This window comes from Vulpes lagopus, chromosome X (assembly GCF_018345385.1).
Source record: "Vulpes lagopus strain Blue_001 chromosome X, ASM1834538v1, whole genome shotgun sequence".
Taxonomy (NCBI): domain Eukaryota; kingdom Metazoa; phylum Chordata; class Mammalia; order Carnivora; family Canidae; genus Vulpes; species Vulpes lagopus.
In genome coordinates, this window is record NC_054848.1 from 32,632,765 (window position 1) to 32,649,996 (window position 17,232).

At 42.6% G+C, this 17,232-nt stretch overlaps 1 protein-coding gene and 1 non-coding gene across 2 annotated transcripts in view; both read left to right on the top strand.

Moving 5' to 3' along the window:
• The window catches only part of XK (X-linked Kx blood group), a 44,543-nt gene extending 37,787 nt beyond the window's left edge, over nt 1-6,756 (top strand). The window contains exon 3 of the mRNA XM_041741311.1: nt 2,905-6,756. Within this exon, the coding sequence (XP_041597245.1) occupies nt 2,905-3,731 (827 nt within the window). The 3' untranslated portion in view covers nt 3,732-6,756. The remainder of the gene's footprint in view (nt 1-2,904) is intronic.
• Nucleotides 1,952-2,115, top strand: LOC121483671. The gene has a single exon (XR_005985796.1). It is a non-coding gene; the product is annotated as a U1 spliceosomal RNA (small nuclear RNA).
• Nucleotides 6,757-17,232: the final 10,476 nt, after the last annotated feature.

Sequence of the window (17,232 nt, forward strand, 5' to 3'; positions counted from 1 at the left end):
TAAAGTGATGTCTTGCCTTCTAATGAAGGATGAGAACAGAATGCCCCCCCCCCCCACACACACACTCATAGTAAATGAGAATAGGATTATTAAGGGATGTTAGACTTCTATGAAGTACCACTTCAATGGGCAGGATGGCCAGCGGATCCCCTTTTATGTTACCTGTGGGAAGATAAGGTTGGGAAGTGGCTTCAGAGAGCTTCTCTCCACTTACCTCTGAATAAGTAGGTATTTGCATGAGCATCACCCTAAACCATTCATTAGATAACAGCTTAAATCAAGAGGTAGAAATGTGCATTCCAAGCATTTTGTACAAGCTCCTTGTCTTCCAAGTACATCTCTCTTCTGGGACCCCTCTCTATCTGTGGCATTTTGCAGTGAGCACCCAACAGTGGGAGGGACAATTGAAGTCAGTGATTTTAAGACACTTTCTTCGCATTCTCAGAAAGTTTTACTAGGGGATCCCTGGGTGGCGCAGCAGTTTGGCGCCTGCCTTTGGCCCAGGGCGCGATCCTGGAGACCCGGGATCGAATCCCACATCGGGCTCCCAGTGCATGGAGCCTGTTTCTCCCTCTGCCTGTGTCTCTGCCTCTCTCTCTCTCTCTCTCTGTGACTATCATAAATAAATAAATTAAAAAAAAAGAAAAAAAAAGAAAGTTTTACTAGGTGACTGCCACTGAGCACCAACTGGGTAATCACTAGCTCATTCTCTTCATAGAAAAAGAAATAAAATTTGGAAATAATTGACCTAATGAGAAAAATGGATAAATGCTTAAAAAATTGTTTGGGTCATTGCATTACTAAGTACCAAAAATATAACAATATAAATATTATATGTGTATGAATACACAATTTACATTTTAATTATTTATGCTTAGCTCATCTTCTGCAGATGAAGTATATTTCTTGTAGTGGGAAAAACATAAGGACTTAAAAGGATTCAACATTAGATCCTTAGGGCATAGAAATTTGTAAAAATAGAAAATATATAAAACATATAAAAATACATCGCTGATATGTACTGCTTTACAACACTCCACTGAATTAGCCTCTCAGGAAAAATAATTCAGTCCAATTACTGCCCATCTCCTCCTGTGGTAGTGTTTCTATCTTTTAAATTTGATTAGTAGATGACAGTCTTTCCAGTGAGTGATTTTGATGATTTCAGTCAGTGCCAAAAGACTGAAAAAATTGATGCTTTGAGTAAAATCGAGCTTCTCCCAGGCAAAGAAGTACCAAGGCTTCAGAGCTTTCATGTCCACCAAATATAAATGGTTTCCCATTGATTTGGAACTTAAATAAGGAAAAAGCCCTTAATTCCCACACATTTCAAATTACACATTCAAGTAGAGGCAGTTATGTTATATGGACACTGAACCTTATAAAGCAGACATTGGAAAGTATTATCATCTCAATTTTATGGATGAGAAAATGGAACCCAAAGATATTACCATTTCCCTAGTGTCGCCTGGTGGGCTAAGACTAAACCAGAGCCAGACACTTGGTCCCTTACCACCAAACCCTGCCTCCAGGTGCTCCTTGATCCAGTATGTGAAGGTTCTGCCAGCCTGTCATAAGTGATCATATTTCAGTTTCAACCACACAATTTGTGTCCATGGATTGGCAGCATGTTTCTCAGACCGTAGCTCACAACCACCATTGTCATGCTCTCGAACACGGTATCATGGCCCGTTTAAATGAGCCATATCTTGTCCCCACCCCAAACTTCTGCTTTGTATAAACTGGATAAACCCATTAGCCACAGGTCATTTTAAGAAATAAGCAGCTAGCATTGAGACTTCTTCAAACACTAAGGCCTTTCAGCCTAAGACAAGATGCCCAGTAACAGTGAGGTTCTCATTTCTTCAGCAATCTGTGGCTAAGGGTCTTAAATGTCACTGAAGAGTAAAGAAAAGTGAGCATTCTATAGTCAGCATAGAAACTGAACTATATACTTACCTGGCAGGGGAGATACCATGATCACGAAGGTGGTTTTCCCAGGGCGAGGCTTATCCATTGCACTCCGGATGTGCTGACCCCTGCGATTTCCCCAAATGTGGGAAACTCGACTGCATAATTTGTGGTAGTGGGGGACTGCGTTCACGCTTTCCCCTGTTAAAAAAAAAAAAAAAAGAAAGAAACTGAACTATCTGTTCCCCTGCAGATAGAGAGGAACTCACAGAGCAACTTATTACTGAGACCTTTCCGTCTGTGTACCTACTACTGGTACAAGTTGAGAGATGCCAAGACGACGTGTCAGACGTGGTCATTCTTGACTCCTCTAGAGCGTATAAGGGAGGAAAGAGAGCACAGCCTGTAAAGGACCTTACATATTATTCAGACAGAGCAACATGGGGTTAGGAAGATGCTTCAATTCTAGTTGACCCTTAAGCAGACCCTGAGACAAGGATCTGAGTGCACATGTTTTCAGAGGAGGGCATTAAGGAATACAGGAGAGGGGACTGAGAAGAAGGGCAAGACAACCAATACAGGGAGCATTATTAGCCGCCCCCATGGGTGAACAGAAAGAAGCCCTGTGAGGAGACACCGGCAAAGACTATAAGACATAGACACAGGCCTGAGTTAAGCTACCCAAGGTGTGGGGGTGGTTGGAGGGTGGCGCCCAGGTGGTTGGGTTCCAGCTCTTGTCAGGGCTGGACTTGAGTATTGAGGGCTTTCCCAGGGGCACAGATTCCCTTCCACAGCCCTGGGGCAGAGCAGCCCTCTGAGGCCCTAGAAAAAGCCCTGAGGCACAGTGATCACATGCTGACACCTGGAAATCAGCCTGTGAACTGCAAAGAGAGGGGTCCAAGGAATACTGGGAAGGAAGTGACAGAGTGTCCATGGTAGCAGGATTCTTGGAGCAGGTGACACTCGACAGTGTTCTTTGTCTCCTCTCCCCAGGTCTCTTCATGGTCCTATCCCTGTTGTCCATTGTGTATGGAGCCTTGCGCTGCAACATCCTAGCCATCAAGATCAAGTACGATGAATATGATGTCAAAGTGAAGCCCCTGGCTTACGTCTGTATCTTCCTCTGGAGGAGCTTTGAGATTGCCACTCGAGTCATTGTCCTGGTCCTCTTTACCTCTGTCCTGAAGGCCTGGGTGGTGATGGTTGTGCTTGTCAACTTCTTCAGCTTCTTCTTATATCCCTGGATCCTCTTCTGGTGCAGTGGCTCCCCATTCCCCGAGAACATTGAGAAGGCCCTCAGTCGGGTGGGCACCACCATCGTGCTGTGCTTCCTCACCTTACTGTATGCCGGGATCAATATGTTTTGCTGGTCTGCCGTGCAGCTGAAACTCAACAACCCTGACCTCATCAGCAAGTCCCAGAACTGGTACCGGCTGCTGGCGTACTACATGCTGAGATTCATTGAGAATGCCGTCCTCCTCCTCATGTGGTATCTTTACAAGACCGACATCTATATGTACGTGTGTGCACCTCTGCTGATTCTGCAGTTGCTCATTGGCTACTGCACAGCCATCCTCTTCATGCTTGTGTTCTATCAGTTCTTCCACCCTTGCAAAAAGCTCTTTTCTTCCAGTGTTTCTGAAGGCTTTCGACAGTGGCTAAAGTGTGTCTGCTGTAACTGTAGGCAGCAGAAAGCCCATGAGTCTGTAGGAAAAACAGATCTCAGGTCAACAGGAGACAGAGATGAGACACCTTCCAGCAGTAAAATAAGTTCTGTGCCCAGCCAGATTCTGAATGCTGATGAGCTCTGCTCTGCTTAATAGGACCGGAGTCTCTCGGGGGTCACACATACTGGTTCTTGGGTTGATCCTTGTACTTCATACAAGAGATGGGCCCCACACAGTTAGCAAAGAGGGAAGTTAGCTCTCAACTCCCTGTGAGTTGCTCCACTTTAGAGAGCTCTTGGGCATGTGGGAACTATGGAGAGAAGCCAGGGAAACCCCTGAGCACTGGAGGGGCAGCTTGTTCTCCCAGGCATTACCAGCCTTTTCACTGACAAGGTCCCCATGCTATCTGAGTTGGGCTGGTTGGATCCATCAGATAGAATGAGGACAGGAGCTTTCTTGTTTTCTGAGGTTTTTTTTTAACTGCTGGTGTAGGTGGCCTTTCATTTTTTTTTTTCTCTCTGAGCATAGCTTTCATCGAAGAGCTGTTCTCATGACCAGAGAAGGTTACTGGGGTTTTGTCATCAGCAGTATCATTCCTGTCAGAGTTTCCAGAGAGGGCTGTTCATGTCACTTTTTGAATAGACAGATGTTCCATTTTTTCTCATGAGGGCTTTTTGTACATAACCACCTGTAGCCACCTTGGCCTGCAATCTCTGATTGATTCAGAAGTCTAGATTTTGGAGACTTTATTCCCAAGGATCCACGGATGCAAAATTGTATTCTGAATTTGGCTTGAAGCCCTAGAATTTTAGGAAAGTTGTATTCCTTCAAGGTGTTCAAGAAATTCTGGATTAAGAGGGTTGTTAAAACATCAAAATGATGTAGACTTTTATAAGCAGAAATCTTACTTTCTCGGGATGATCAAAAATAAATGAATCTGCTGGAAGATAGGTTTACACCTCTGCAAGGTTCGGTCCCATCCTACAGTTCTGGGAAATTTTTAGTTGAATTTTCTAGGATTTGCTTCCTTAACAAAGAGGAAAAATAAACTCACAGTCTTCTCTTCCCCTCTTCCTCCTTGCCTGTCAGAAAAATTTGAGATAAGAGTTATATTGATTAACTTAAGTTTTTCTAGAAAACTCCACAGAACACTCTCACCAGGTGTAACTATATGGGGCATTTTAATTGTCATTATTTGAAGGAAAAGGGTCTCCTCTCCCAAGTTAGATACTGACTTCAGAAACTTTTATTTTCAGAAACTTTAAAATATAGAAATAGATGAAATGGTCAGAGGATTTTTTATCTTTTTTTTTTTTGGATTTTTAATCTTTAACTGAATGTATTTTGATTTGGCATAATTATAAGTTATTTGAATGAGATCTGAAGTTTTATGCTCCTATACTCTCCTGTCTCCAGTATAATTTCTCCTTTAATCTGGAACCATATTTGTTTCATATAAAGATTGTGTAGAATATCCTCAGTTGTCTTGGGAAAATGCCTCAATGTAGTGCCATTATGCCTACCCTAAAAACCTTGATAATGAAATATTTGGAAACTGATGACCTGTCATTGACTAGGCTAGGACATTGCAGTTCAGTCAGGGTTGATGATCTAAAGACCCATAATGGCTTAACTTTCTGACCTATCCAGTTTCTAATAGGCAGTCTGTCACGAGACAGGTTAAAAATGGTGAGTTTGAGCAGGAATTGTGGTTAGAATTAGACAGGAAGGAGGGTCAGATGTTTCCAACCTTGGCTTGGAAGCCTGTCTCAAGAATTATTACAAAATCTGAGCCTTCAAATGCATTTTAAGTCATTTTAACATAAAGGATAGCTAAACATCTTAAATGACCCCAAACCAAACTAACAGTGATGGTTTGTCAGGCTCCCATAACCCAATTATAAGCCACATTTATAAGGACAAAGAGGTTTGGTAACCCTTAATATACAGCTATCCCTGCTGTGAGGCCATGTGTATCCATTCACTTTGGGGGAGAAAAACCACTGGTTTTTTCTGTATTGTAAAAATCTAAGTCATGGTGAACTGAGAATTTTTGTTTTAAAATTTATATTATGCCTCTGAAATGGTAAAATTATAGTTCAGACTGCAGAGCTAGGTTGCCCTAAAGACAAACAAACAAGTAAATTCCCTCATGTGTTGAGAACTAAAATGTTTTTCATTTTAATTCCAATTTTTAAAACTCTCAGTGCTTCGTTTAATTAATTGCATGCCATAACTTGTCATGACAGCTGCTCCAACTGAATCACTATCATTTGGCTGAATGGAGGTGAAGTATTTCATCAAAATACATTGAAATAAGATCAAACACATTTAGGCTTTGTCTCTTCATTACTGGAGGCAGGGCAATGTAGAGATCGGCACCTCCCTGTGTAGCTCTGCAAGTTACTTAGTGGCTGTATGCCTCAGTTTCTTCACCCACCAAATTTGGATGATATACTTGCCTGGCCTACCTCACAAGGTTGTTGGAAAGATCAAATTAAATAATAGATGTGAAAATGCTGTGAAAATATGTTAAAGTGCCATACATATTTAAGGAGTTGATATAGTTATTCAAGTCCATAAACAGGTTATTATTATGCTTTTACTGTTAGAAAAGAAACTAGCAGTATCATCCACATGAGTGTCTTGAATGAATACGTTGGCCTTTGACCTCATGGAAGGGCAAGTGTAAATGGTCTTTATTCTTGGAGAGATTGCAGCAGTTGCCCTCTCTCTTGCTGTGGGTTGCTTACAAAAATTAGCACCCAAATACATGATACTTGGAGGAAGACAACCCACTGAAATCTGAGAAACTGCCTCCAACGATCATGAGCTGATCATTTGTGCATCTTTCATCTTTCATGAAGGACATAGTAGCTAGTGTCTTTTGACAGTTGTGCTTTACAAGCTGAATGCCTGGTCTTGTTAGACTTTAATTGAATGCGAGTCTAATCTTTTCAGCCTTGTAAATGGGAAAATAAACATTAAAAATGTCAAATACAGCATTTCCTTGGAAACCACCTTAGAACATTAGTGCTGTGGTTATGAGTGTTATGTGTTAGTACTTCTCAGTCAATAAACTGTGGATGTGAGCTTTTGCAGGCTGCTTCTGTGCAGCCAGTGACTCTAACAAATATTGTTTATGTTTCTTCATATAATAAATTAATTTTTCAGTTTCCCCTTGTGTTTCATTCCTTACACAGTCTTTTCATGGCTTTTTGATGTCAGGGATGATTTTAAAAACAAATTTGAAAGTGGTTTCATTGTGATTAATTATGGTTTTGTAACCTCACCTGAAAATTCTTTCTGCCAGGATGAGAAAGTGCTAGGATTTGAGAGTGCTAGCATTCTGACTTGCAAGACACCAATGGCTTATCGAATCTTCTCTGTTTTATAAGGCATTCATTCCATTTGTTGAACCTGCACTGCTGGATACTAAGACTCTGTCTGTTGATTTGCTGTGTGTGATACCAAAAAAAATGAGGCAGTACAAATCCAGATCTCCACTAGACAAACAAATATTATACCAATTCAGAAATATAAGCTTCATATTAACTTAAATAATCTTCATATTAACATAAATAATCAAAGTAAATGACAATCCACAGTTGGAAGAAAAACTATCAGTTATTGATGAGGTCATTTCAGAGCATGAGATAGACATGGATTATTGCAGTAATTTCTTTTCTTCTGAAGATGGCCTTGCAATTTGGAAAGACTTAGCTATAGGTTAAGTCTTTGGAAAGAGAGCTTTTGGCATTCAGTCAACCCCTTGAGAAAACTGAATGTCAAGTATTGCGTTTAAGTAGGTCAATCTAAAAGTACTTCATTCGGTGTTTGTAAATATTTCATTTTGAAATAATTTCAAGCTAATAGAAAAGCCTCAAGAACACTGCAAGGGATTCTTTTTGTATCTTGCACCCAGGTCTACCTATTAATATCTTGCTGTGTTTGCTTTGTCATTCTCACTTGGTCCCTTTTGCCCTTTGTTCTGAAATACTTCAGGGTGTGTTTCCTAAGAGCAAAGGCATAGTACAGTGACCGGATTCGGGAAATTTAACATGGACTCAATACTAGTCCTCTAATCTAGCATTCATGTTCCTTTTAACAATGGTGCCAATCACTTCATTTGTTTTCACAGAGCTTCCCCAATGATGGGAACCTGCTCAGTCCTCTTCTTGGAGGGTATCTTTATGTAAAGTTAAAAGAGTAAGTTTTAACTTCCCAGTCAACACTGGGACTTTGAAAAGCTAGTTGAAGAAAACACTTTCACGTTATCAGTACCACTTAATAGCTTAAAGCCATACATTTGGGATGTTTCCTGGTAAACTGGGTGATTTTTGCAGCATACACATTTTAGGCACCACATTTTGCTGCTTCATATGTGAACCTATAGCTCACTCCTCCCACCCCACTGTGATAGTTCTGTTTTACGGCGTTTAGGCCCAAGTTTGTGAAGATTAGGAAGGAGATGAGGGAAAGAGATGTCATTCCTCTATGGCCATATTTCTCTGGGCACCCATCTTCCAGGAGACTATGTTCTCTCTGCATATCTTTCCAAATGGGAAAGAGCTCAGAAATGTCAACTATATGCTGTAATTAAATGAGTAACATGTTGAGCCCTTTTCTTTTTCCTCCCAGAAAAAGGCACTTCATAACAGCTGAGACCTGGACAGAGCTGGGAATTCAGAAACCTCTCCAATCCTGTCATTCCCCGTACACAGCAAACCCTACCAGACTAGGCCCTTAACCTGCTAAGGAGGTGTGTCTGTTGCAAAAGCCTGCCCTAGGGAATGCTCCACAGCTGCTTGTCACCCCCTTTGCATGGTCGTTTCTCTGGAAATGATTAGGGCCAAGGAGGTCAGAAGCAGTGTTGGTTTAAGCAGGTTTTGGAAGCCAGAGCATCCATGAGGAATATATAGCAGCAGTATGCAGCAGCATCTTTTTGTGGCAGGCTATCAGAAAACCTCCCAGCTGGACTCCTCTGCAGCATACACCCCCATGTGACATGGTTTGCTCCTCCCAAGGAGAGACTCATCCAGATAGATCTTGATACTCTGACTGTGCTTCTGCCTCCCATCCTGAATTAATTCTTTCCCTCTGAATGATGGGTTCCTGATTGAAACCTGATTAGCCTGCTTCCTAGAGCCCTGGGAATATCATCCTCCTTAGACATCTGCATTATGCATACTGGTTTAATTTCTTATCAATCAGCTTCCTATTTTAATTGCCTACACTGTACGGTTAATGAGTCAGGGTTTCAGGAGCCATAGCACTCAAGAAACAAAATAAGATTTAGAAAGTCTATTTTGGAGTGGTGCTTGTAAGACCATCCCTGCCAGCGCCCCAGTGCAGAAAAGAGTGGTTCCCCAGTGTCACCTTCTTTTAACAAGGTGACTTTAAGTGCACTTAAAGTGAATTTTTTTTAGAACAATGGTGCACAGCCGTAGGGCTGCAGACCTCCAAGACTTGGATAGGCATTGCCTTCCTCTACAGTAATGAGATGTTTGCAGGCTAACTAGAAATGTCTGGCACACATTTGTGTGGTTAATTTTCAAACTGATGGGGATGCTGTTGAGAGTGATAGAACAGGACTGATGAAATGCGTTGCTGTATTAAAAGTCACTTTGTCATTATCCTCCCAGCTCCTACCATGAACAGGTATTAAAAATTCAATCACTGTCATCTGGGAGGTGACCTTAAGAGACCTCCTTTGTGGGGTAGTGGAAAGGGAGGTGGGCGGGGGGTTGGGGTGACTGGGTGATGGGCACTGAGGGGGGCACTTGGCAGGATAAGCACTGGGTGTTATGCTATATGTTGGCAAATTGAACTCCAATTTTTTTTTAAAAAAGAAATATATAAAAAAAGAGACCTCCTTTGTAACTGGAAATGTTGGGAATTACTACCCTAGAAAGCTTTTTTTTCTCTGCTGGAATATTTTCTCAAGTATACATATAGTGTATTCTTTTCTTTTGGAAATGAAGTTCACATGCAAATCCAAGAGATGAGAAAATATTTTTATTTTTAAAATGTGATGTGGGGATCCCTGGGTGGCGCAGCGGTTTGGCGCCTGCCTTTGGCCCAGGGCGCGATCCTGGAGACCCGGGATCGAGTCCCACGTCGGGCTCCCGGTGCATGGAGCCTGCTTCTCCCTCTGCCTGTGTCTCTGCCTCTCTCTCTCTCTCTCTCTGACTATCATGAATAAATAAAAAATAAACATCTTTTAAAAAAAATAAAAAAATAAAATGTGATGTGAGTCTTCTGCCTTCGCAAAGTAAATTATCCACCTTCACACAAAGTACGTCATCAAGGTGAAACACTTTTACACCTTCAAAGCTCTAATGTATCCATCAGCATAGTAACTGTCACAATAGTCCAGTGATTTCTGTGCATTGTTCAGTTAACCTCCCAAGTCACCTCCTTGGATTTATTAGGAATTATTATGTCAAGGTACCTGCAGCTACAATTTGTAGAACACCTGATTAAAAGCGGTTTTTAGACAATAGGATTTTGTTATCTGACCTAACAAGAAATCTGGAAAAAGAGATGGTTCAGATTCCAATGGACCCAACAGCTTCAGGCCCCAGAGGCTTTCCAGCATCCTTTCTGCTGTCTTCAACCTGTCACCTCATCTTCATGCTTGCCTCCTTGTAATTGCAGATGGCAATCTGTGTCCCACGCATCACATTTACACAACTGAATCCAAAATTAGATGATTTCCCTTTGGGTAGCTCTATTACTTCTGGAAGAAAAAAAAAAAAACTTCCTGGAAGTCTCTCAGCTGCTACGGCAGAACTTCCCTAATTTCTTACTGGCTAGGGTCAAGACACAGCCCCGCCTCTAAAGCTGTCCCTGACAAAGAGAATGCAATTACCCTGCTCTCCTACAACTGCCCGGCATTCACCTCCAGGGACTGGCAAAGGGGCCACCATCCATTAGCTTATGGGAGAAGGAACACCCACAAAAACAGGGTTCTGCTAGCAACAGCAAGGGGGAGAAACAGTCATTTGCTGGGCAACCTGGGGTGTCTTTCTTTAAATTGAAGTATAATTCACATAAAACATTACAGTAATTTCATGTGTACAAAATATCGATTCAACAATGCTATATACATTGCTCGATACCACAATAAGGGTAGTCACAATCTGTCACTGGAATATTATTGACTATATTCCGTGTGCTGTACTTTTCACCTATGAGACTTTATTTTACAATTTTACAGACTTAAGTTTGTACCTCTTAAATCCCTTTATTCCTCTCACCCCCCCCATCCTCCTCTCCTCTGGCAACTGCCAGTTTGTTTTCTGTATTTGAGAGTATGTTTTTGCTTGTTTGTTCATTTTTTTTTAGATTCCACATATAAGTGAAATCATATGGTATTCATCTTTCTTTAATTTATTCCACTTAGTATAATGCCCTCTAGGACCATCCATGTTGTCACAAATGGCAAGATCTCATTCCTTTTTATGGCCGTGTAATATTCCACTGTATATATATACCATATCTTCCTTATCCATTCATCTATAGATGGACACTTGGGCTGTTTCCATATCTTGGCTATTGTAAATAATTCTGCAATAAACAGGGGTGCAGATATCTTTTTGAATTGGTGTTTTCATTTTCTTTGGGTAAATATGCAGTAGTGGAATTACTAGGTCATATGGTATTTCTATTTTTAATTTTTAAGCATCTTCTGTGCTGTTTTTCACAGTGGCTGCACCAATTTACAGCCCCACTAACAGTGCACAAGTATCCTCTTTTTCCCATATCCTCACCATTTATTTCTTGTCTTTTTTGATTCTAGTCATTCTGACAGGTATGAAGTGATATTTCACTGTGGATTTGATTTGCATTTCCCTGATGATGAGTGATGTGCATTTTCCATGTGTATGTCTTCTTTGGAAAAATGTCTATTCCAGTCCTTACCCATTTTTTAATTGGATTTTTTTTTTTTTGGTGTTGAGTTGTGTAAATTCTCATTGACATTTTTGAAAATAAAGACTCAGCTAAGCTGATGATTGGGTAAGAATACAAAAGCTCTCCATTCCTTCTTTCCAAAAAAAGAAAAGAAATCCTATACTTACCTCCTCTAGCATTACGTGTCCCTAGTTAAGAAGCTCTCTGGAAAAAGTTGTGTATTGAATATATAGTGGCAATTACACCCAGTTAATCTGTGAGGATGCCTACTAGTGGGGTTGTCTTAGTGTTACAAGATTGAAATCATGGAGGAGCTATGGGCATTTAGGAGGAGCAGGAAGGAAACCTCTCCTCAGCTCTGGAGGATCAGGAATCTCAGAGGTTAGATGGGGGAAAACCAGATACTCATTCATTCGTTGCACAGATATTTAGAGTGCTCCCATGTGCCAGATGCTGTACTAGGCACTGGAAGTAGACTGGTGAGCAAGAAACTAGTCTGATTCTTGAGAACTCATAGTCTATTTGGAGAGACAGCCAATCTGGTGATTTCAATGCATAGAGGTAAGAGCTGTGATGGAGATATAGCTAAGAGGTCCTAGGGAGAGAGATAAGGAGTCCAGATCCGGTCTTGGAGGTTCAGAAAAGGTACAAAGAGAAAGTGACATCAAATCTGAGACTGGGGGGTAAATTTACCATGAAGTCTATCAAGCTTAAGCCCCAGTGAATGCTGGGAGGTGTAGCATGTTCTAGGTGGGAAGCAGAAGTCAGGAAGCAATTGGAAGGCAATCTACTAAGCATTTCTGCCACACTGTCTGAACAGATCACAGAAGGAAGGAACCTGAATCTCTAAGGAGTTTGCTGTGATTTCTTTTTCAGTCTGAATATTCTTTCATCTTGTACCAAATTTGGAATTCATGTTTTTCATGCTTTTGTTTTTCAAAGCCTATCCCCAGACCAAATTATCTGTTTCAGGCACCATAAAACTTGGATCTGCCCCTGACTGAGATCTGAATGGTGAGGAGGAGTTTGCCTGATGAAGGCCCTGGAAAGAATGTTCCTGGTAAAAGGGACATCATGTGGAAAAGCCTGGAATTAGTACAAAGGACATTTATGAGCAGCGAAACAGCCTGTAGGTCATTGTTGCTGGAACATGGGAGAGAAGTGAGACTGGAGAGGTGATCAGAAGCCACGCAGTGACAGGGAGGAAGAATGACTGTTGACAGGAGCCAGGCCTCTGCTAAGTGTCTTATACACATGATCACTTCTATTCCTCACCATAACCCTACACAGCAGTTACCACAATTGTTTCCATTCTGCAGAAGAGAAAACTGAGACTGGTAAGCTAAGGGAACTTTCCTGTGATAGCCCAGAAAGTAGCAGCGTTGGGATTCAAGCCCATTGCACTCTGGTACCAAAGCCCAAGTGTTTAATCCCTAGACCCTCCTGGCTCCTAAGGTTTGCCCAATTTGCAGATGTGGTTAGGTCTGGCAGATGTCTGAGACAGAGGAAAGCAGCAAGCCTGGTGGCATTTCCCGGGGTACACTGGTGTGAAGGGGCAGGAGCAGGTGTAAGGCAGCTCTTACTGAGCATGGAGGAGGTGTTCCTCCTGAGACTCCAGGCTTGGGGCTGAGGCGGGGTGCCCTCCACAGCTCCCAGCACTGGAGCCATGCTCTGAAGAGCCATAAGGGGGTCACTGGGCAGGACTCATGAAGCTCCCAGAGGAAAGTACTCTGGGGTTGAGATCCTTTGCTTCTACAGCAATACCTGTGCTCAGGGCCACACTCCTCTTTTCCTGGAAAAACTGCTAGGACTTACTGAAGTCCAAATAATGAATTAGAGCACACCTGAGCCCATAAACCTGGTTTAATCAAGTCTTATTTTTTTGTTCTTTGGAATCAAAAAAATTACCACCATTTAGATAAATTAGAAAAACATTGTTTTCAAGCTGATATTTTAGGAAGATTATTAAGTGCTTGAATTGTAGAGGAAGGCAGTTGGATTAAGAGGTCATACATAGTTACATGACACTTGATGATGTCAGACCAGGGAACAAGAAATACTTCATCTCCTACCCAGATCAATCACCTCGTTCTTCAAAGCCCCCGAGGACAGTGTTTCTTTTCTTTTTTTTTTTAAAGATTTTCTTTTTATTTATCCATGAGAAACAGAGACAGAGACAGAGACAGAGAGAGAGGAGAGAGAGGCAGAGACACAGGCAGTGGGAGAAGCAGGCTCCATGCAGGGAGCCTGACGTGAAACTCGATCCCAGGTCTCCAGGATCAGGCCCTGGACTGAAGGTGGTGCTAAACCGCTGAGCCACCCGGGCTACCCAGGACAGTGTTTCTTGAGAGAAGGAAAGAAGACATTTTATTATCTCCCCCACCCCTGATGCAGAACTCTAGCTAGCTTATCTGAGACACATCTGGAAGGATCCTTTTCCCCACATTAGAAAGGCTTAAGTAGCTTAATTGAACAACAGGCTATAAGACATCCCCTATGTATTTCCTTTCACTGCCAATGCTCAACTCTTGGAATTAGAAAGACCAACAGGACAAAAAACTCAATCACCTGCTCCACAGGGCACATCTTTCACTTGTAAAGTATTTCAAGTGGACTAATCGTGGCCCTAAAATCTGACCAATTGGCTCTGGACATCTTGAATTATGGAGAGGGTCCCAGAAGCTGCAAAAGGAGGCAGAGGGTCTTTAGCCACTGGGGTCACATATCTCTAGTATCATGGGTTATAGAGGAGGGGGAAAAAGATCCTAATTCTTCTGCCTGAATGTTGACATCAGTTCTTAGGTCTTGGAACTCTTTGGGATTGCTTTACATTCACCTCCCACCTGAATTCATTCTCTACTTCCTCTGGAAAACAGATTCTGAAGGAAAATGATAAGCAAGGTTTCTGTTAGGTCCCAGAGAACTACTGAGGCAAGGTGGGACTCTGTACCTGACAGGGCTACCTGGGATTATAGGAGGTAAAAAAACATTACATTTCCAGGGCCCTGATATCATTTACAAGCTTCCAAAGGGAAATGAGTTTTATGCTAAAATGTCATCTTCTTAGCACTCTGATTCAGCATCCAGTACTACTGAATGCCACGATGTCTAACCCAGCATTGACCAGTGTTAGCAGCCACTAGCTATCTGTAACTACTGAACACTAAAAATGTCCCTAGTCTGAAGTGAGATTTGTCATAAGTGTAAATAAAACACATCAGGGATCCCTGGGTGGCGCAGCGGTTTGGCGCCTGCCTTTGGCCCAGGGCGCGATCCTGGAGACCCGGGATCGAATCCCACGTCAGGCTCCCGGTGCATGGAGCCTGCTTCTCCCTCTGCCTGTATCTCTGCCTCTCTCTCTCTCTCTGTGACTATCATAAATAAAAAAAAAAAAAAACACATCAGATTTCCAAGACTTGATACAAAAAAGAATGGGGAAATATTAATAATTTTATATTGTATTACATGCTGAAATGATAATATTTTTGGATATATGGGGCTAAATCAAATGTTGAATCAAATTAAAGTTGATTTCACCTCTTTCTAGTTACTTTTTAATTTTTAATTTTTTTAAAGAATTTATTTATTCATGAGAGACACAGAAAGAGAGAGAGGTAGAGACATAGGCAGAGGGAGAAGCAGGCTCCCAGCAAGGAGCCCGATGCAGGACTCAATCCTGGATCCTGGGATCAGGACCTGAGCTGAAGGCAGACACTCAACCACTGAGCCATCCAGGCAGGCATCCCTATTTTTTATTTTTTAAAGACTTTATTTATTTATTCATGAGAGATGCAAAGAGAGAGAGGCAGAGACATAGGCAGAGGGAGCCTGATGTGGGACTCGATTCCAGGACCCCAGGATCACAACCTGAGCCAAAGGCAGATGCTCAACCACTGAGCCACCCAGGCACCCTCTAGTTACTTTTTAGATGTATCTATTATAAAATTTTAAATGTCATATGTGGCTGGCACTTGTGGTTTGTGTTATATTGGACAGGGTTGCTGTGGATATTTGGATAGATACACTGAAGACCTGCTTTTCTATGAAGAATGCTAAGTACACCAGAAAAATGCCAGATCAGCCAGGTCTGCTCCTTGGATGGCATTTTCATCCCCTGTGTGAGTTAAATTGTATTTACAGTGAGAACAAGTACTCCTTACAACTATTTCTGTATTCAAAGAGAGTGCCCGGAGGAATGGGGGAAATGTCACTCTGTAGAGTGCTTCTCAAACTTGGCTGCCCATTAGAATCACCTGGAGGGGGGCTTTAAAAAATTCTGAAGTCAGGCTATACCCAGACTAATTAAATGGTAATGTCTGGGAGTGGGACCCAGATATCAGTTTGGTTTTTTTTCCCTCCTATTCCCCAGGTGATTGCAATGTACCTGGGCATTCCAGTATTCCAGAAATCTTTATCAACAGAGGTGGGTGTCTGGGGCTTAAGAACAGGTGAATCTTTCATCTAATACATGTTATCTAAAGGTAGCAAAAGCACTGATTTCCCCCCACTGTGCTCAGATGTCCGAATAAAATGAATGTTTTAATAGAATGATCTGAACTTCCTCATGATTCCCAATCCCCATTTGGCACACACGCACACACACAGTACCCACAAAACCTTGCTAAGCTTGGCATCTCTGCTTTACAAATGAAAGTCTCTTTGGACCAACTGGATGTCTTAAACTTAAAATACCGTGTCTTCCAAAATGCCTCCCTACCCTCCTCCAGTACTAAGACGGCAGCATCCGAGTGGGAGAGAGACTGTGTGACCGCCTGGCAGAGGACCTTGTGGCCTGAGGCTGGTCTTGAGGCCCCGTCAGGCCAGGGTTAGTTCACACTTGGGTCTTACACATTCTGTTAGAGTCTGCTGCTGAGGTCTGCAGCCAGAGGGCCTGTCCTCTGCTTGCTTCCTCAGCCTTCTTTGGCTCCTGTGAGCTGCAGACCCCAGAGTCCATCCTGTTCCCTCCTTTGGGCTTGGGGACTGGGCCGTTCCCCACTTGGACAAGGGCCGATGGAAGGCTTGGGCTCAGCATCACATCCTATCTCCTCTGGGCAAGGCTGGGCTTCCCAATCCCTGTAGCCACCCCAGAGGGCTAGTCCCTGCCTTCTGTCTGTGTGACTGCACCTTTCCTCCCCCTTGATAACACACGATTATGGGGGGGGGCACCAGATAAACGTCCCTCAAGAGTCACCAACAGGAAGATGCGCAAAAAGTCCTAAACCTTTGGTATTCTCTCAACTGACTCAATATGCCCCTTCCCAGGCTTCAGTCTGGGGACTGGCCTGAGGATGCAGGGAGGTCCCTCTTCCCATAATCACCCAAGGGCCCACAGCCCACTTCATCTTCCTCATAGGCTGGCTTTCTCTGGGGCAGCATGTCCCCTGTCCTACATGCCCCAGGCTGAAAGAGTGTCCTCTCTGCTCTACAAGAGCAGCTGTAGCCTCAGCCCTCCAGGATTTGCTTTTGATGTGCTCTGGGAGGGCCAAAAGAGCTCAGAAATTGGTTCTCTCTCTCCCAACAGCCTGACTTCCAAGATCATGTCAGCCTCAAAAAGTCTCTTTACCAACCTCAAATGGAAAACTCTACCTTCCTCTCTCCAATTCCAGCGCATCCTACATGCCTTAATTCCCCCATCCCAAGCAGATGCTGCCTCAGGGTGACCAGGGACAGGGTCAACGGGTGGAATACAAAAGAGAAAAGCTCATTAATATGCATCTTAAGATTATCACACCTATTA